General features: G+C 40.2%; 1 protein-coding gene across 1 annotated transcript in view; it reads left to right on the plus strand.

Annotated features, from left to right (window-relative positions):
- Nucleotides 1-2497: 2497 nt before the first annotated feature.
- The window catches only part of LOC118372355 (serine/threonine-protein kinase D1-like), a 50918-nt gene continuing 31481 nt past the window's right edge, over nt 2498-21934 (plus strand). The window contains exon 1 of the mRNA XM_035758208.2: nt 2498-2944. Coding sequence (XP_035614101.2) covers nt 2738-2944 — 207 coding nt within the window. The 5' untranslated portion in view covers nt 2498-2737. The remainder of the gene's footprint in view (nt 2945-21934) is intronic.

Consider the following 21934-nt stretch of genomic DNA (forward strand, 5'->3'; position numbering starts at 1 on the left):
AATACTGTTTAGCAAATCCACAGTATTTCGTACTGTTCTAAGAATACTGTTTAGCAAATCCACAGTATTTCTTACTGTTGTAAGAATACTGTTTAGAAAATCCACAGTATTTCGTACTGTTCTAAGAATACTGTTTAGCAAATCCACAGTATTTCTTACTGATCTAAGAATACTGTTTAGCAAATCCACAGTATTTCTTACTGTTCTAAAAATACTGTTTAGCAAATCCACAGTATTTCTTACTGTTCTAAAAATACTGTTTAGCAAATCCACAGAATTTCTTACTGTTCTAAGAATACTGTTTAGCAAATCCATAGTATTTCTTACTGTTCTAAGAATACTGTTTAGCAAATCCACAGTATGTCTGTCACATGTGCTCCCTCTCCGGCCTCCCTCTGTCACCAGGCTGCTCGTTATGTCGCACACCTGTCACCATTGTTACGCGCATCAGCACATTATGACACTCACCTGGACTCCATCACCTCCTTGATTACCTGCCCTATATACAGTTGGAGTCATTAAAACTCATTTTTCAACCACTCCACAAATTTCTTGTTAACAAACTATAGTTTTGGCAAGTTGGTTAGGACATGTACTTTGTGTATAACACCTGTGGATGTATTTCAAGGCCTACCTTCAAACTCAGTGCCTCTTTGCTTGACATCATGGGAAAATAAAAAGAAATCAGCCAAGACCTCAGAAAAAAAGGTACACCTCCACAAGTCTGGTTCATCCTTGGGAGCAATTTCCAAATGCCTGAATGTACCACATTCATTTGTACAAACAATAGTACGCAAGTATAAAAACCATGGGACCACGCAGCCGTCATACCGCTCAGGAAGGAGACGCGTTCTGTCTCCTAGAGATGAATGTACTTTGGTGCGAAAAGTTCAAATCAATCCCAGAACAACAGCAAAGGACCTTGTGAAGATGCTGGAGGAAACAGGTACATAAGTATCTATATCCACAGTAAAACGAGTTCTATATCGACATAACCTGAAAGGCTGTTTAGCAAGGAAGAAGCCACTGCTCCAAAACGGCCATAAAAAAGCCAGACTACGCTTTGCAACTGCACATCGGGACAAATATCATACTTTTTGGGGAAATGTCCTCTGGTCTGATGAAACAAAAATAAAACAGTTTGGTCATAATGACCATCGTTATGTTTGGAGGAAAAATGGTGATGCTTGCAAGCTGAAGAACACCATCCCAACCGTGAAACACGGGGGTTACAGCATCATATTGTGGGGGTGCTTTGCTGCAGGAGGGACTGGTGCACGTCATAAAATAAATGGCATCATGAGGGAGGAGAAGTATGTGGATATATTGAAGCAACTCAAGCAACTTGATCTCAAGACATCAATCAGGAAGTTAAAGCTTGGTCGCAAATCGGTCTTCCAAATGGACAATGACCCCAAGCATACTTCCAAAGTTGTGGCAAAATGGCCTAAGGACAACAAAGTCAAGGTATTGGAGTGGCCATCACAAAGCCCTGACCTCAAACCTATAGAACATTTGTGGGAAAAACTGAAAAAGTGTGTGCGAGCAAGGAGGCCTACAAACCTGACTCAGTGACACCAGTTCTGTCAGGAGGAATGGGAAGCTTGTGGAAGGTTACCCGAAAAGTTTGACCCAAGTTAAACAATGTGAAGGCAATGCTACCAAATACTAATTGAGTGTATGTAAACTTCTGACCCACTGGCAATGTGGTGAAAGAAATAAAAGCTGAAGTAAATCATTCTCTCTAATATTATTCTGACATTTAACATTCTTAAAATAAAGTGGTGATCCTAACTGACCTAAAACAGGGATTTTTTACTAGGATTACATGTTAGGAATTGTGAAAACTGAGTTTAAATGTATTTGGCTAAGGTGTATGTGTACTTCCAACTTCAACTGTATTTATTTTACTGTTTTACTGCAATGCTGTTATGGACCACTAGAAAGTTATCCCTGGGGGCAGGTTTGAGATCAGTTCCCCCTGCAGAATCACTCATAAGGACCAGGTAATAATAATAATAATGATACGTTGGTGGGTGATTATACCTGTCCTATTTCACACATGTACAAGTGTGTATTAATATACATGTGTGAATTGGAAACTACAGGTGTTGAATAGCTCCTCTCATCACTTGTACAAAATATTTTTCTTTTTTAGCCATAATTAGTCACGTCTTTTATTTTTTATTTCTACATATGATTGTCCCATTGCCTTATCCATAAAATGTACTTCTAGATTTCGCTCTTGGCTGTAACAGAATGGAAGTCTAGTCGGTGGTAATATTTCCATTGAGTCAACATTTCGGATGTTTGAGAGGACAGCTCTTGTTCAGCCACATTGGTACCCAAACCTATAATTAAACTTTTAAAGAAGAGAGGATGAGGAGTAGCCTACCATCCATTTCGCTCCTCGTCACCGCTCAGCTCTTCTTTCCTCTCGCATCACCCTGTCTCACTGATGATGAGATCTATCATCAGTCAGCCAGGCAGGAGGCGGGCTCTGATCACATCCGAACAATCAAACATAACTGACGTAGGCTATACTTCATCGTCTTTCACCTCTCAAATGATTTAAGAGATTTTTCATAATCTCTCTGATTTCTATCATTCGTTTTATTATCCTTATAATCTCGTCATATTTTGCGTTCATGACATGGTCGGATATTTGACATTTTAGTTTGATATTCAAAACAGGCGGCTGTTTAGCGGTTAGACAAGTACGTAGATTTACTCACCTATGTCAAATCGGTATTGTTTTGACTCCCGGGAGATTCATATGAGCGCTCCGCCAGTGATCCGACCGCCAAGTCCCCTGTCCCCGGGGTCCAATGGCATATCTTTCCAGATACAGATCGGGTTGAGCCGCGAGCCTGTTCTTTTGGACTCTGTCGACTTCAGCCTCGCTCAGGTCCGGGAGATGGCATGCTCCATCGTGGACCAGAAGGTAATATCCTATAACTTCTGTAGCGCCATTCTTATTAGGGATTTACATGTCATGCACAGATATAGGCTAGGTATTAGTGAACTATTAACTTTTGCCTACATGTTTACATTCGGGTATACAGATTTCAGTCTATTATATTGCGTGACATAATCCATACCACTGGTCACATACGTCAATTCAACGTTTATTCCACGTTGGTTGAACATATATTGTATTGCAATTACATAGAAACAAAGTTAATTCAACCAGTGAATGCCCAGTGAGATCTGACCCAGAGCCACACAGTAGGTCATGTTTGCCTAAACATTACATTTTTTTGTGGTTCCATTCTGATAGGATGAACAACTCAGAAAAGTCCATGGTCATTCTTAGGCTAAATAACCAAGAAGGAAATAAGTGGCTACAGTGTACACTTTTTTTAGACCCCCCAGTTGAGCAAGAGTAGTGGCAGCAAGGGAAAGAGACTGGTGAGAGGAAGTGGTTTCTGATAGAATTACAGGGGGGTGGGCAGCTACCCCACAAATGTATTGGTCATGGAAATATATACCTATAAAGAGGGTTTTATCATTACGAGAAAGGAAAAGTTCATCATAAGAAAGGAAACGTTAAACAAGCTAAGGACATTAAGAATCCAGATGTTTAATAAAGTTGTAATTGATCACTGATTAACAACATGGTAACTACAGGTGTAGAATCTTAAATTGAGCCTGTTTGCTTCAGCAGGAAACTAATCCTGCAGCAACAGGTTGATACATTTTTTTGTAAGGGAAAATCAAGTCTGAAATGTCAAAGTGGAAATGACAAACTTCAGAAGCCTTTTAAAACCTCAAATACTCTACAAGTTTTACATTTCCTGCATTTCAGGAATGTTCTCCTGCAACACAGTGATCAAATTAAGATCCCACATCTGTAAGTATCTCTTAATAGCTGTATGTTCACACTTTATTAGAGACTATTTAACAGCTCTTTGCTGTACTGCTGGCATGCCAGCACCACCCCAGTGCAGACTCTCAGTAGGCCTACACTACTGGCTCTGCTTGAGCCTAGTCTATAGTGTGCTCATTAATAATGACAGGCTCAGAGGGGGAGGATGTTTAAGTTTTGACTGTGAAGGTTTATATTATAATGTTCTATACTGTGCCTATGGATGCGTCGCAAATGGCACCCTAATCCCAATATAGTGTACTACTTTTGACCTGGACCCATAGGGAATAGGGTGCCATTTGGGATGCGAACTATGTGTGTTGTGAGCATGGTGAGGAGTTATAGTACATTCCATGCACGGAGATCACTGACATTGTAGAACAGTTTTGAATAACAAGACAATTATCTACCATTCGAGCATGTGGTGATCACCTCCTTCCTCCATAATCATCAGGCCTGTTGTAGCCGACATGGTGTATGTATGACCATCTATTACTCCAAGATCTGAGGTCGTATAAACCCCTTTCATATCTAGAGGAAAAACACCTATTCTTTATCATAGCATCTTCTTTATAGGCTACCGTATTTTGTTTATATCTGAAAAGGGTATGGGCTAAAAAACACAGTTTGTTAAAACCCACCTGAAAACTATCTCTCAAAGACAATTTTATGTAGGCCTACATATGTTGTAACTTGATAGTTTAATATGGTGATGACGTCTTTACCCACTGGGCACAGACTTCAATATAACGTCTATTCTACATTGGTACAACGCCATTTCATTGAAATGACGTGGCAGCAACGTTGATTCATCCATTGTGTGCCCAGTGGGTATAGTCTCCCTTCATTTGTTTATTTCCTTTTCAACATGATACCGTTTCCACAGGCCCAGGTTATTGTAATTGGTCATATGAGAAGTTATCTGTAACACATATAATGTTCCTGGGTTGCACGTCTGTCATCCTCTGAAGCATGGGTGTTAAAATGTAGGCTTTTGTTGTTGTCTAAGGGTTACAGTAGTAATACTGACATGACACTAGAAAGCAGAAACACCTTCTGTCCCAGGGTTATTAGTGTGTGTGGGAAAATCACACTCAATTCTTAATTAAGTAAAGCACAAAATATATATGAACTACAGGAGGTTGTACCTCAACACCTTGTTGTAGACACATTTTATCACAGAGAGGTTCCCTCTCGTGTATAGATGCTCAGAAACACTCATTTAAATATTACGAAGTGAGGTGAGATCTTAAATATATGTGTGTGTGTGTGTGTGTGTGGGGGGGTGTATAAAGTGACAAAGCTAACAGTATGCAACAGGGCCTAAACACTGTGGATTATGAGAAAGTAAGTTTGATTTCACATTAGCATGTCCTGGGATGAATCAAGTTGACTTTATAGAAGTTAAGATTTGGCCCTAAATGCCTAGAATTAGTAATCAAATTGCAACTGTACTAAAAGCTAGTTTGGCACGATGATTGGTCTTTCCAGGATAAATGACCTCCTTGGGAGTGGTTGCATCGAATGCTTGACCAATTCAAGGTCCAATCAAAGTTTACAGCACTACTCTGGCAGCTCTCTGGGTCTTCTTTGTGGCAAAGAGAGAGTTAGATCATTTAAGGGCAATGATGACATTGATAGTCATGTCCAAAGAGAAGTTCCTTGAAAGGGTCTTGTTATAGCTTTGATGGACATGTCAATAACCTTCAATGGCTGTCTGTCTGTCTGAAACTGATACTTATACTGATTCAGACACTGAGTGCAGTTACATGCACAGAATAATGTGATTATTGTATGTAGTTAGATTAATGTAATAGTTAATTAAAACGATTGCATGCTTTGCAGGAAGAGGCGGCAGGGTAGCCCAGTGGTTAGAGCGTTGGACTAGTAACTGAAAGGTTGCAAGTTCAAATCCCCGAGCTGACAAGGTACAAATCTGTCGTTCTGCTCCTGAAGTAGGCCCACTGTTCCTAGGCCGTCGTTAAGAATGTTCTTAACTGACTTGCCGAGTTAAATAAAAAAATAACTATTATCCTGTTTCCATGGGCACATTGGAAATCAGGCTACCTGATGATACTGCCAATGAAAATAGACATTATACCACAGTGAACATGTTGTTTTTAGGAAGCATATTTCTTTCTGAGTTCAGACATATAAAGTTTGTATGTGAAAACTACTTGTATGGCGCATACATTGTTGTTCCGAACTTCACTCGCGCTAAAGAGGGAGGCTCGTTCGGCTGGTGCTAGCACATGTGCAGATCAAATACACCGCTGTGCAGATCAAATACACCGCTGTGCAGATCAAATACACCACTGTGCAGATCAAATACACCGCTGTGCAGATCAAATACACCGCTGTGCAGATCAAATACACCGCTGTGCAGATCAAATACACCGCTGTGCAGATCAAATACACCGCTGTGCAGATCAAATACACCACTGTGCAGATCAAATACACCGCTGTGCAGATCAAATACACCGCTGTGCAGATCAAATACACCGCTGTGCAGATCAAATACACCGCTGTGCAGATCAAATACACCGCTATGCAGATCAAATACACCACTGTGCAGAACAAATACACTGCTGTGCAGATCAAATACACCGCTGTGCAGATCAAATACACCGCTGTGCAGATCAAATACACCGCTGTGCAGATCAAATACACCGCTATGCAGATCAAATACACCACTGTGCAGAACAAATACACCGCTGTACAGATCAAATGCACCGCTGTGCAGATCAAATACACCGCTGTGCAGATCAAATCCACCGCTGTGCAGATCAAATACACCGCTGTGCAGATCAAATACACCGCTGTGCAGATCAAATACACCGCTGTACAGATCAAATGCACCGCTGTGCAGATCAAATACACCGCTGTGCAGATCAAATCCACCGCTGTGCAGATCAAATACACCGCTGTGCAGATCAAATACACCGCTGTGCAGATCAAATACACCGCTGTGCAGATCAAATACACCGCTGTGCAGATCAAATACACCGCTGTGCAGATCAAATACACCGCTGGAATGATGGTTAAGATGTTTACATGTCTTAATAATTCAACAGATTGTTCAGAAAAGCAGGTGTTTTAATCTGCGTATGCTTAATTCAATTTTAACCGTACGCCAATTAAGATAAGCAGAGTAAGGTGTTTATTGTATAATCTATTGTATAATCTGCCTCCTGCCATAATGAGTTTAATTTTGAATTATTAGTGTGCATGTAAACATACTCACTGTAAAGCTCTGCCTTTCAATTATGTTGTGTTGTTTTTATTACAGTTATAAAATGACATGCGGAATGAAGATTTACAGTAGTAATCTGTAGTTAAACAAACAGAGATCCAGATGTAGAATCTTAATTTGAGCCCGTTTCTTACAGCAGGAAAATAATCCCACAGCAAAAGCAAATGTTAATTATTATTATAATTAATGGACATTTTTGTAGGGGTTGATATATTTTTCGTAATGGAAAATCAAGTCTGAAATTTCAAAGTGGAAATTACAAACTTCAGAAGCCTTTTTAACCAGGAAAGTTATCCTGCAACAGGTTGATCAAATTAAGATCTGTATAGTATGCAGATGTAGGTGTCCATGATGTATATCGGATTGTCGTGTCATCCTCCACCTAACATGCAAGTCCTGATCCAAATAAGATCTTGCAACCATGAACCAGCATAACCATTACTATTGACATGACATGTATGAGTGTTGAACAGTCCTTTAATAAATTCACCCGATGTTGGACAGAGAAACGAGGATGGGCAGTCACCGCCTTGATCTCTTCATTACTTCTTCAACCAGGGTCCTGGTTCCCATCAAAAGGCTGTCTATAGACCTAATAGACTGTTAACAGGCCATCACATTGGAATCCACTAGAGCCAAGCGTTATCAGGACTAATTAAACGGATGGTTGCCTTTGTTTGAAGTTTTACCACCTTTTTACATTACCGCTCTTCACTGCTCTTTTCATTCAAGTGTCCTTATTAATCAGGTGGCACCATGTTAGTTCCTCACAGGAAGTGCTAACTTCCTTGTTCAGTCTGTGTCAGTCCATAAGTAGAGCTGTGATGGGAGCTGTGATGACCACATAGACTAAGCATCCATCCCACAAGTCCTTCAACCAACCTCAACCTTCCATTACAATTCTTCTACTTCTTCTTCACACCAAGCTTTCTTTATTTCTTCACCCACAATAATAACCACTCATATTCAACACTGGGATGCTCTCATGAATTCATAATGTCGTGAATATGGTTTGAGAAACAGAAGTAATGTATGTTATGTATTTGGAGATAAAGATGGTGATTTTTATGTCATGATGATAGCCAGTTCTATTTCCCTTTTTTGCTACGACTGTATGGTATACATCTGGTAGTTTTGAACTTTCATCCCTGGTGTTATACAAATGAGAAACATTAAACAAACATTATCAAGTTATAGTTTACTATACGTGTCCCCAAGAGGAAATTAATTAGCAAAATGATTACATTCTGTGGTCAGCTCCCCAAGGTTTGTCTCCTAGTTAGAGAATGGTCCCCCAGTTGCTTGGCAACTGATTTTGATTGCCTGTGAAGTATCCATATGAGTGCCATTATCCTGATGAGAGCCATGTGCAGCAGGGTCACGTACTAGCAGACGCGCGCGCGCACACACACACACACGCACACACACACACACACACACACACACACACACACACACACACACACACACACACACACACACACACACACACACACACACACACACACACACACACACCTTGGGAAGAACAGAACCGAAGATGAAGGTTGTGCGATGTGCATAGGCCATTGTGGGGCAGCTGTTTTGGAAAGCATTCTAAGCACCATGCATCTTCATTAGCATAAAATAGATGCTGTGTAGAGGGTCACCATTCCCTTTGAGGATCATGGACCTTTTCTGCCCCAGAACTCTCATGAGTGCTCTCCCCTTAGTGTCGGCACCATAAAAGCCTTCTTTGGTCTCATCTGCTAATTAACTAGGATGTACAGTATAAATCTGTAGTGTCGACTTTGTGTTATCTAGTGTGTTCTTACAGACTAATATTCATTCTCTCTGGTTGCACCCTTTAAAGCTGCAGTCCGTAACTTAAACAACAACAAAACACTTGTAAACAACTGGAGGAATGGAACTGTACTAAAATTACATAGATGCCACTATGGATGCAAGGATTGACCATCCATGAGATGCAGTAATGTGTTTGTTTACACTTGCAAACAATGGAGTAAAATATTATTACCCTTTGGGTTCTGATGGAGTGTCATGACATATGAATAATATTAATAGCTATATAACATACATTTAAAAGTAAAAATAAATAATTTATACCAATTCTGGATTGCCCCTTTAATATTTAATATTTATGCTTGTGACCCCCCCATTAACGAGCATTGTACTGATCCTCACCACTGAGAACAGGTAGAGAAAGGCAACAAAATACCTCTGCCTGACTGTTAATTACTTTAGTAGTTAAGTAAACACTGCACTCTCAATAATTGAAATTACAAAAATTAAGCTGTGGTTTCTGTCAGTGTTGGGAAAAATTCAAATCGATACTACAAGCCTCATTGCACTCACGTCTGTAGCCATGAAGTGCTTTGAAAGGCTGGTCATGGCTCCCATTAACACCATCATCCCGGAAATACTAGACCCACTCCAATTCGCATACCTCCCCAACAGATCCACAGATGACGCAATCTCAATTGGACTCCACACTGCCCTTTGCCACCTGGACAAAAGGAACGCCTATATGAGAATGCTATTCATTGACTACAGCTCAGCGTTTAACACCATAGTGCCCACAAAGCACATCACTAAGCTAAGGACTCTGGGACTAAACACCTCCCTCTGAAACTGGATCCTGGATTTCCTGATGGGCCACCCCCAGGTGGTAAGGGTAGGCAACGACACATCTGCCACACTGATACTAAACACTGGGGCCCCTCAGGGGTGCGTGCTTAGTCCCCTCCTCTACTCCCTGTTCACCCACGACTGCATCGTCATCATTAAGTTTGCTGACGACACAACGGTTGTAGGCTTGATCACCGACCATGATGAGACAGCCTATAGGGAGGAGGTCAGAGACCTGGCAGTGTGGTGCTTGGACAACAACCTCTTCCTCAATGTGAGCAAGACAAAGAAGCTGATCATGGACTACCGGAGAAGGAGGGCTGAACATGTCCCCATTCATATCGATGGGGATGTAGGAGAGCGGTAAGAGAGCTTCAAGTTCCTTAGTGTCCACATCACCAACAAACTATCATGGTCCAAATACACCAATACAGTTGTGAAGAGGGCACGACAATGCCTATTATCCCACAAGAGACTGAAAAGATTTGCATGGGTCCCCAGATCCTCCAAAATTTCTACAGCTGCACCATCGAGAGTATCCTGACCGGTTGCATCACCGCCTGGTATAGCAACTGTTCGGCCTCTGACCGTAAGGCACTACAGAGGGTAATGCGTAAGGCCCCGTACATCACTGGGGCCAAGCTTTGATCACTGTGTTGCAGGAGAACATTCCTGCAACAACTTTTTTGAGGTTTTAAAAGGCTTCTGAAGTTTGTCATTTCCACTTTGGAATTTCAGATGTGATTTTCCCTTTCGATGTGTAAAAAAAAATTGTAAACCTCTACAAAGATGTCCATGAATTATAATCCACATGATAACTCACCTTTCCTGTTGCTGGAGGCTTTTACAGCTGTACTTCTTGTTGACGTAATTCATGCTAATGTTGGGTTTTTGAGCTAATGCCCAATTGACTCCCATTCACTCCTTGCGGAGTGCACTCCTTGTCCCAGAATCAACTTTTTAGGAGATGGGAAACTCCATTGGAATCTTATTAACGGCCATTGTGTATGTTGGCCACACATCATCAACGGGCCGCGTTGACTAGATAGACTTCAAACCATTTTTACGCTTGAAGGGTTGTTACACATACACAATGGCCGTGAAAACGATTCCAATTGAGTTTCCCATCTCCTAAAAAGTATCTCTGTTATGGTGACAATGAGAAACCGTCTTAAAAGAGAACTATGATTAAATATGGTGTGAAATTATTAACCAAGAACGTATTCTCTTTGTCGACTATAGTTGTGTCTGGGAGAAAGAGCATAAGAGATTAGTAGAGGGTACAGTACATTAGATTAGTCCATGTTAGATTCAGGTGTTACATATCTCAAGTGTTTGTTAATTAGTACAGTCCATACTGCATAAGATCTGTTTTATATACATACAATATACATACAGTGTACATCCAGTAAACATACAGTGCATATACAGTATGCGTACTTATTTAACTAAGTGAGTGAGCACTCCAGACCCTTGATTATTCACTGTAAAATGAAAAGTACAGTATAATAACAAGTAGGAATTTCATTTACAGTGAGACATGTTAATTGATTTTGTTCCGGTAATTAGTCTTTATAATAACAATGATTTTCTTTTCTCTACTGGTTATGGACGCCCACCCATCATACCCCATGGTACCAATCATTTCTCAGCTCTTTAGTAGCTATCTCTCTAGCTTTCATATCAGACATTCTCTCTTAATGCATGCATTCAAGTCTAGAGTTATAAAATATTAACTTTCCCCAAATTAATACCGGTTAAAGGGTTCCAGATTTCCTGTTTATTCCCTTCTGATTCTGCGAATTTTCCAACCGATATTTCTGAAAAACCTAGGAATTTGGAGATAGTTACTGGAATTTTGCAACTATATTCAAATGCACTAGTATCCCTGAAGAGTTACATAAATCACATAATAAAAATAAAAAAACGTGGCAGGGTTAGTCTAGACTAGAGAGTTTGCCTTTGAATTGCAATTGTATGTGTTGTGAGCGTTTATGTGTACTGCACCTCGTATCACTCTGAGGGCTAAAATAATGGCAATAGCTGCAGCAACAGCTCTTCTATGTCCGCCAGTCATAGGGGTTTGTGTGTACAGAGTGAGGCAGAGAAACAAAAGCCCAGAAGTGTAACAGTATTGACCAGTGGTTGTCACACCACAGCCAGCAATACTCACAGTGAGAAACACATGATCAACCTCTGCTCATACCATACAGGGACAATAACCTGGCTGAAGATGTTTACATTTTAGCAGACACTCTTATCCAGAATGACTTACAGTAGTGAGTGCATACATTGTCATACTCCTACTCTATTTGCCTATAAAATAAAAAATGACAATACATGACATCTTGTATACTGTATCATAAAAACTTTCTTTGAGGACCTAGTTGCAACACCTAGTTATAAATTCCTGGTTTACAAGCCACATCAGCCCTGCAAGTCACATTATGCTCGCTTGCAAAGTGATGTGTAATTCCTATTGGAATCCAGCCAGAGTGAGGATATCCAACAATTGGAACTTTTAATCAACCTCAACCTGCATTCAGAATGACTGCCAGGGTAGAGCGGATTGATTAATCAAGTCATCTAAACTGGAACAACCATCTTAGTAACGGGGCCCAATATTCTCCTACTTTCTGCTCAATAAAATCATCAAAGTGCTACACTGAAAGACAGAAATCATGGCAAAGATATCAACTACTGTACATCAGTACTGTATATGTAAAAGGATGAAGGGAATAATATATACATGTACAAATATTCCCATGTAGGTACAGTTGAAAACATTCTCACCTATATTTTTAAATGTATCATATTACCCAAACTCCTGATGTTAAAGTTTAAACACTGAGGTAAACACTAATGCTCTGGCACTATTTCAAAGAAAGAAAAAAACATTACAATAAAAAAGCTTATTCAAATTCAAAAGGATTACAAATAATAATCAATGTACCCTTTCTTCCAAAACGGTTCTTATGTTGTTTAAGGTAGAAAGAACCCTTTGACTTACAAATAACCCTCGTCTACTAAAAAGGGTTCTTCAGATGAAAACGGCACAACCCTATCCCTCTGCACAGAACCCTTTTGGGGTCCTTTTGAAATGTAATGCTTTGTACAGTCGAGTTTGACAATATCTCACCTTCGGTGGTGACAAGGGCTTGGACAAGTCAGGCAATCTTGAGGCGTCTCTAGCTGTATGTGCTATATTGTGTGTGCTATTTAGTATCACCCAAGCCACATCCACACCTCTGTCTCTTGATAGGGAGTTCCTTTCCATTTACACAACTCAGTCAGGACTCTGAACCAAAGACCACACTATCTCTGGGGTAAAGGTGTCAGTTAGTAAACACAAGGAAAGGTGTATAACTTTTTGCGTAATGCACTGTATTTTGGGAGTACATGCCATTTCTCATGAGAGGAAGGTGATCCTATAAGATTGTCAGGATTTGTAAGTTGCTATTCGATTGAAATGGTGTCCATTCTATGTGATGCAAGGCTTATATTTACAGTAACTCCATTATTAAAACGAAATAGTCAGCAATATACGCCCACAGTATAGTCGTGAGGTACAGGCACTGGAAACTGATCCATAACATGAAACAAAAATACATTAACAAAACGAAGAGGAAATTGATATCAGAGCAATGAGCCTGTTATGTGGGTCGTTCCACCAATTTGGTGCCTTTTGAGAAGTGTACTGTAACTTTGAGGGGAAAAAAACAGTTGCTTTAACCTTATTTTAACATTCTGTCATAAAGAGCACATGATCAACTTCATTAAAAACAAGTTTTTCCATATCAAGAGGTTAAATAAATAAAAATATATAGATATGGTATTATAGTATACTTGTAAAGTGCCCAAAAAAGTAACAGGGTTTACCATTTTTAAAAGCTTAAATCAGCCATCCCCTTGTGACAAGGGGAATGGAAGCTTGTTGTGTTAAACCAGGAGGGGCAACAAATGTATCGTTAAAACATTTCTAGCCTGTCTATCTATGGGTAACAGGGTTAGCGTGTTATTCTAGCCTGTCTATCTATGGGTAACAGGGTTAGCGTGTTATTCTAGCCTGTCTATTTATGGGTAGCAGGGTTAACGTTTTATTCTTGCCTGTCTATCTATGGGTAGCAGGGTTGACGTTTTATTCTAGCCTGTCTATCTATGGGTAGCAGGGTATCTATGGGTAGCAGGGTTAGCGTGTTATTCTAGCCTGTCTATCTATGGGTAGCAGGGTTAACGTGTTATTCTTGCCTGTCTATCTATGGGTAGCAGGGTTGACGTTTTATTCTAGCCTGTCTATCTATGGCTAACAGGGTTAACGTGTTATTCTAGCCTGTCTATCTATGGGTAACAGGGTTAACGTGTTATTCTAGCCTGTCTATCTATGGGTAGCAGGGTTAACGTGTTATTCCAGCCTGTCTATCTATGGCTAACAGGGTTAACGTGTTATTCTAGCCTGTCTATCTATGGGTAGCAGGGTTAACGTGTTATTCTAGCCTGTCTATCTATGGGTAGCAGGGTTAACGTGTTATTCTAGCCTGTCTATCTATGGGTAGTAGGGTTAACGTGTTATTCCAGCCTGTCTATCTATGGGTAGCAGGGTTAATGTGTTATTCTAGCCTGTCTATCTATGGGTAGTAGGGTTAACGTGTTATTCCAGCCTGTCTATCTATGGGTAGCAGGGTTGACGTGTTATTCTAGCCTGTCTATCTATGGGTAGGGTTAACGTGTTATTCTAGCCTGTCTATCTATGGGTAGCAGGGTTAACGTGTTATTCTAGCCTGTCTATCTATGGGTAGCAGGGTTAACGTGTTATTCTAGCCTGTCTATCTATGGGTAGCAGGGTTAACGTGTTATTCCAGCCTGTCTATCTATGGGTAGCAGGGTTAACGTGTTATTCCAGCCTGTCTATCTATGGGTAGCAGGGTTAACGTGTTATTCTAGCCTGTCTATCTATGGGTAGTAGGGTTAACGTGTTATTCCAGCCTGTCTATCTATGGGTAGCAGGGTTAACGTGTTATTCTAGCCTGTCTATCTATGGGTAGCAGGGTTAACGTGTTATTCCAGCCTGTCTATCTATGGGTAGCAGGGTATCTATGGGTAGCAGGGTTAACGTGTTATTCTAGCCTGTCTATCTATGGGTAGCAGGGTTAACGTGTTATTCTAGCCTGTCTATCTATGGGTAACAGGGTTAACGTGTTATTCTAGCCTGTCTATCTATGGGTAGCAGGGTTAACGTGTTATTCTAGCCTGTCTATCTATGGGTAGCAGGGTTAACGTGTTATTCTAGCCTGTCTATCTATGTTATTCCAGGTATGGGCAGCAGGGTTAACGTGTTATTCTAGCCTGTCTATCTATGGGTAGTAGGGTTAACGTGTTATTCCAGCCTGTCTATCTATGCAGGGTAACGTGCAGCCTGTCTATCTATGGGTAGCAGGGTTAACGTGTTATTCTAGCCTGTCTATCTATGGGTGGGCAGGGTTAACGTGTTATTCTAGCCTGTCTATCTATGGGTAGCAGGGTTAACGTGTTATTCTAGCCTGTCTATCTATGGGTAGCAGGGTTAACGTGTTATTCTAGCCTGTCTATCTATGGGTAGCAGGGTATCTATGGGTAGCAGGGTTAACTTGTTATTCTAGCCTGTCTATCTATGGGTAGCAGGGTTAACGTGTTATTCTAGCCTGTCTATCTATGGGTAACAGGGTTAACGTGTTATTCCAGCCTGTCTATCTATGGGTAACAGGGTTAACGTGTTATTCCAGCCTGTCTATCTATGGCTAACAGGGTTAACGTGTTATTCTAGCCTGTCTATCTATGGGTAGCAGGGTTGACGTGTTATTCTAGCCTGTCTATCTATGGGTAGCAGGGTTGACGTGTTACAGCCTGTCTATCTATGGGTCAGGGTTAACGTGTTATTCTAGCCTGTCTATCTATGGGTAGTAGGGTTAACGTGTTATTCCAGCCTGTCTATCTATGGGTAACAGGGTTAACGTGTTATTCTAGCCTGTCTATCTATGGGTAACAGGGTTAACGTGTTATTCCAGCCTGTCTATCTCAGCCTGTCTATCTATGGGTAGTAGGGTTAACGTGTTATTCAGCCTGTCTATCTATGGGTAGCCTGTCTATCAGGGTTAACGTGTTATTCTAGCCTGTCTATCTATGGGTAGTAGGGTTAACGTGTTATTCCAGCCTGTCTATCTATGGGTAACAGGGTCTATCTTGGGACAGGGTTAACGTGTTATTCTAGCCTGTCTATCTATGGGTAGCAGGGGGTAGCCTGTCTATCAGGGTTAACGTGTTATTCCAGCCTGTCTATCTATGGGTAGCAGGGTTAACGTGTTATTCTAGCCTGTCTATCTATGGGTATGGGTAGTAGGGTTAACGTGTTATTCCAGCCTGTCTATCTATGGGTAGCAGGGTTAATGTGTTATTCTAGCCTGTCTATCTATGGGTAGCAGGGTTAAGCCTGTCTATCTGTTATTCTAGCCTGTCTATCTATGGGTAGGGTTAGGGTTAATGTGTTATTCCAGCCTGTCTATCTATGGGTAGCAGGGTTAACGTGTTATTCTAGCCTGTCTATCTATGGGTAACAGGGTTAACGTGTTATTCCAGCCTGTCTATCTATGGGTAGCAGGGTTAACGTGTTATTCTAGCCTGTCTATCTATGGGTAGCAGGGTATCTATGGGTAGCAGGGTTAACGTGTTATTCTAGCCTGTCTATCTATGGGTAGCAGGGTTAACGTGTTATTCCAGCCTGTCTATCTATGGGTAGCAGGGTTAACGTGTTATTCTAGCCTGTCTATCTATAGGTAACAGGGTTAACGTGTTATTCTAGCCTGTCTATCTATAGGTAACAGGGTTAAATGGGTGTTATTCCAGCCTGTCTATCTATGGGTAGCAGGGTTAATGTGTTATTCTAGCCTGTCTATCTATGTTATTCTAGCCTGTCTATCTATGGGCAGGGTTAACGTGTTATTCTAGCCTGTCTATCTATGGGTAACAGGGTTGACAGTGTTATTCCAGCCTGTCTATCTATGGGTAGCAGGGTTAACGTGTTATTCCAGCCTGTCTATCTATGGGTAACAGGGTTGGGTTATTAGCCTGTCTATCTAGCAGGGTTAACGTGTTATTCTAGCCTGTCTATCTATGGGTAGCAGGGTTGATGTGTTATTCCAGCCTGTCTATCTATGGGTAACAGGGTTGACGTGTTATTCAGCCTGTCTATCTATGGGTAGCAGGGTTAACGTGTTATTCTAGCCTGTCTATCTATGGGTAACAGGGTTGATGTGTTATTCAGCCTGTCTATCTATGGGTAACAGGGTTGATGTGTTATTCAACCTGTCTATCTATGGGTAGCAGGGTTAACGTGTTATTCTAGCCTGTCTATCTATGGGTAGCAGGGTTGACGTGTTATTCCAGCCTGTCTATCTATGGGTAGCAGGGCGTGTTATTCTAGCCTGTCTATCTATGGGTAGCAGGGTTAACGTGTTATTCCAGTCTGTCTATCTATGGGTAGCAGGGTTGACGTGTTATTCCAGCCTGTCTATCTATGGGTAACAGGGTTAACGTGTTATTCTAGCCTGTCTATCTATGGGTAGCAGGGTTAACGTGTTATTCTAGCCTGTCTATCTATGGGTAACAGGGTTGACGTGTTATGCTCAACCCACTCAGTCTTCCACCACAAAACACCAAGAAATGCCCAAAAAGAGTAGAACCAGCTTACCTGCTTTTACGCCAATATTTGACCATCAGATGTTCAATGTTTCTTTTGGGGAAAAAAGTAATAGTTTCACAATATTAAAATGAGAGTTTAGGTCACGTGACAGGGTTAATCTTAAAATGAGGGACACTTAATTTTTTTCTCCTTCAAATGAATCACTAATCACATTACATTTTATTTTCTTTATTTTATTTTATTTCACCTTTATTTAACCAGGTAGGCAAGTTGAGAACAAGTTCTCATTTACAATTGCGACCTGGCCAAGATAAAGCAAAGCAGTTCGACAGATACAACGACACAGAGTTACACATGGAGTAAAACAAACATACAGTCAATAATACAGTATTAACAAGTCTATATACAATGTGAGCAAATTAGGTGAGAAGGGAGGTAAAGGCAAAAAAGGCCATGGTGGCAAAGTAAATACAATATAGCAAATAACTAATGATCTTGAGAAATGACTTTTTCAAAGCAACAAAATAACTAGGGCTTTACAATGATGGTGAAAACCTGGAGACATTTTGGGGTTAGGGGGGTTAAACTCTTCCCAGAAGTCCACAGATGGTGCACAGAGGGACATGTGACACTTTTTTGCACTTTATTTTATAAATATTCTTATTGAATTGTGAATGTGATTGATTCTCCATGTGGTTAATATATTATTATTATGATTATTTCTGGTCACATATACTGGATAGATGCAAAAAGGCACTTTTTAAAATTAAATGTAATGTTGATGCACAACTTCTACTTAAAATATCAAAGTCACTCATTTCGTGGAACGACCCACGTCCATTTTGAGAGTGCTTGTGTTATTCTTCGTCTTTTTTCCCCACTCAATTCTGCTTAGTCACCCATTTCCACAAAACTGTGAAAATTGGATTTGTTTTGATTTGAAATAGGTTGTGTAGTCATTGTGTACTTCCTTTGTCAGAGCAGTATAGCATTTGGTTTTGCTATTCTCGGGCTTTAGTTTAGAAACGTTATGACCACGGTACATTTAGACACTTCTATCCACTGAGATGTATACAGTACTGCTGCAACAGACTGCTCTCCCACCACTTAGACACTTTTTGTTCAATTGCAGCTGATGTGCATATTCAATTTTAAATCAGATCATTTCGCCATGATTATACTTGGACTTGGAACTTGACTTAAGCCTTGTTTATACCTGCCGCTAACATGCATCCTTTGTCTTGATCATATCCGGATTTTGATTGTGCACACATTTTCAGAAATATGTCTACACAATGTATTAAAATGTGTCTCATATCTGTCCACTTTGCCCACATTGTGACCAGATTTCCTGGGCCTATTCTTTCAAAACATCATATTTATTTATTTATTTTAAGACATAATTATAATGATTAAATGGTTTCACTGTCCATATCTGTCTACACTTGTAAGATATCCAGACACAATGCATGCTTGACTACCTCCAGAGCTGGTCATGAATATCTGATCACAATCAGATCAGAATGCATCTTTTAATCGTCTACACCTGTCTGAATATGTGGGCACAATCAGAATGAGGACAAGATCAAGACAAAGGATGCATGTTAGAACCAGGTATAAACGGGGCTTGAGACACTTATAGCACAGGTTCACTCAGTCATGAATCAATGACATTGTTCAACTTCACAGTTTGTGTACCATATTGCATTTTTTCATAGCTTTTTTGAATTCATCATGCATTCAACCCTATATTTAGTTAATGAATTCATGAAAACAAAAAAACACACATCCCCACTAACAACAGAGGACCAGACTATTCCTCTCTCAATCCACCTTTTGAAAGAATGATGTTGTTTGACTTTGAAAAGTGACCGTAGTCACAAATATCTTGTTTGAAAACCTCAACAACAAGATTTAAACCTTTGCACAGTGGAGTTTGCTACCAAGGTGTAAGGTGAAAGAAAAGCCTAGGTTGATGTTCTCAGAAGGAAGGGAAACTCAATAAGACTGGTCTATGGCGTAGGTGTGAGAGCAGAACGGCAGTTAGAGCTGCATTGGTGATTCACACAGGCTGAATAGCTTTCAGAGGCTATTTCCCCCTCAGCCGACAGACTGAGCCGCAGCTGCTTCTAACAGTGTTAAAAACAGAACTTCAGCTAGCTACGCCACTGACTGCGCCTATTGTTTGAGAGAGAAGACGGCCTCCAAATTGATGTTCTTTGTACATCGCACTTATCCGTAAAAAATATAAAGCAGGAAAATAACAGTGTTGAAAGGCCATCTTGGAAGTGCCACATCAGTCTCCCCAGAGAGGCAATATAGCTAGTACTGTTGCCTGTGAATGTCCTGTGCTTTTAAAATAAGCATCTCTCCCTCATAGGGGGGTAAATGACAAGGTTCAGTCTCTCTCTGCTTTTCTTTTGATGGTTCAGACATTCAGCAGATATATGTGAATCCGTTGTGTCAAATAAATGAATATAATTTCAATCAGGAATCGAGCCTTGGGTTACGCTGCCATGACAACCCTACTATTACAGTGGGGTTGCTCTCATGGTGACCTCAGTACCACACTTACCTCTGTATATTTTTGTATAGACCTCATTAGAGGCTGACAGGAGAGATATCTACTGCCATTAAGTAGGTAGAGAAAATTGAGATATAGATTTGTATTTTCCACACTCTTAGAAATAAGGGTATGGTTAGGGTACAGTACAAATATAAAAAAATATTTTTTAAAATCACATAATGTATCTTCAAATGTACAGATAAAATCTTACATGGTAGGCCTACTGTTCGGTACCTTTTAGGGTACATGTGTGGATAATCTACTATAATGGTACATTTTTGTACCCAATATTTTGAATATAACGGCACAATCATCACACACTCTCAAAAACCACACCCATCATTATCATATTTCCCAGCATGCTCTATTGCAGGTCGATTTTTGTTTGTTTGTTTCAATATGTGTTTTTGCATGCACATTGATTGATTGATCTTATGCTAGACAAAGATAAATATCATACATTTTTCTAAACTAATCCAATCTGTTCGTATTTGGACTTATTGCACCCGTTACTGAGATGGTTGTTCCCGTTTAGATGGTTTACGTAGTCTCATTTTTTATTATTCCCTACCTTGGCAGTCATTATAAATGCAGAATTCAGGTGATTAAAAGTTAACATTCATGGATATTCTAACTTTGGCTGGATTCAAATAGGAAATACATATCACTTTGCAAGCCAGCATAATGTGACTTGCCTAATGTGGCCTGCAAACCAGGAGTTTCAGACCACTGTGTTGCGGTAAAACTAGGCTGTCAAGTTATCGCCTTATGATATATGTAATGTATTGTCACAAAGAGTTTAATTTCAACGATACAATTTTAATTTAGGCACTCTACAGGACTGAAAGCCATTGAATGCTACAACCATATCTCTATCACTAGCACATAGTCATATGGGTGGTACTGGTAACTCAAAAATGTGTTTGAAAGGCACCCTGGGAAATATGCAAATAAGGCTTTACACACTACAGTGTTAAAGCAACACCCAAAAACCTTTTTAGAGGTAATTTTTTTGCCACTTAAAAGGAACACACAGCTTTGTCACAGTGGTGGCACCCTAAAAAGTCAAATTTGTACCTTTTCTGAAGGTAAGCTAAGTCCTCCTTAAAAGAAGTGATCTCAGTCCTCTTTAATTAAAGTGAACTCTGGGGTAAAAAAAGAGTCAAATAACTCAGTTATCTTTGTATTCACACTGCCCTTGCCTTTGAATGAGGACTCAACTCTTTTGCTAGTTCACCTCATCTATTTTGTAGTCTGAGTTATCTTTGCATTCACATTGCTATGAAAGGAACCAATATCTTTTACCAACATTCACTCAATGCACTCTGGGTTTTTATGAAGTGCAGGAAAAGTCATTCCATCAGAATGTGTTATCAGACAGCTAGATATACCTACAGTTGAAGTCGGAAGTTTACATACACTTAGGTTGGAGTCATTAAAACTCATTTTTCAACCACTCCACAAATTTCTTCTTAACAAACTATAGTTTTGGCAAGTTGGTTGGGACATCTACTTTGTGCATGACACAAGTAAATTCTCCAACAATTGTTTACAGACAGATTATTTCACTTATAATTCACTGTATCACAAATCTAGTGGGTCAGAAGTTTACATACACTAAGTTGACAGTGCCTTTAACAGCTTGGGAAATTCCAGAAAATGATGCCATGGCTTTAGACGCTTCTGATAGGCTAATTGACATCATTTGAGTCAATTGAAGGTGTAACTGTGGATGTATTTCAAGGCCTACCTTCAAACTCAATGCCTCTTTGCTTGACATCATGGGAAAATCAAAAGAAGTCAGCCAAGACCTCAGAAAGAAATTGTAGACCTCCACGAGTCTGGTTCATCCTTGGGAGCAATTTCCAAATGCCTGAAGGTACCACTTTCATCTGTACAAACAATAGTATGCAAGTATAAACACCATGGGACCACGCAGCCATCATA

Source organism: Oncorhynchus keta, chromosome 35 (assembly GCF_023373465.1).
Source record: "Oncorhynchus keta strain PuntledgeMale-10-30-2019 chromosome 35, Oket_V2, whole genome shotgun sequence".
NCBI classification, from domain to species: domain Eukaryota; kingdom Metazoa; phylum Chordata; class Actinopteri; order Salmoniformes; family Salmonidae; genus Oncorhynchus; species Oncorhynchus keta.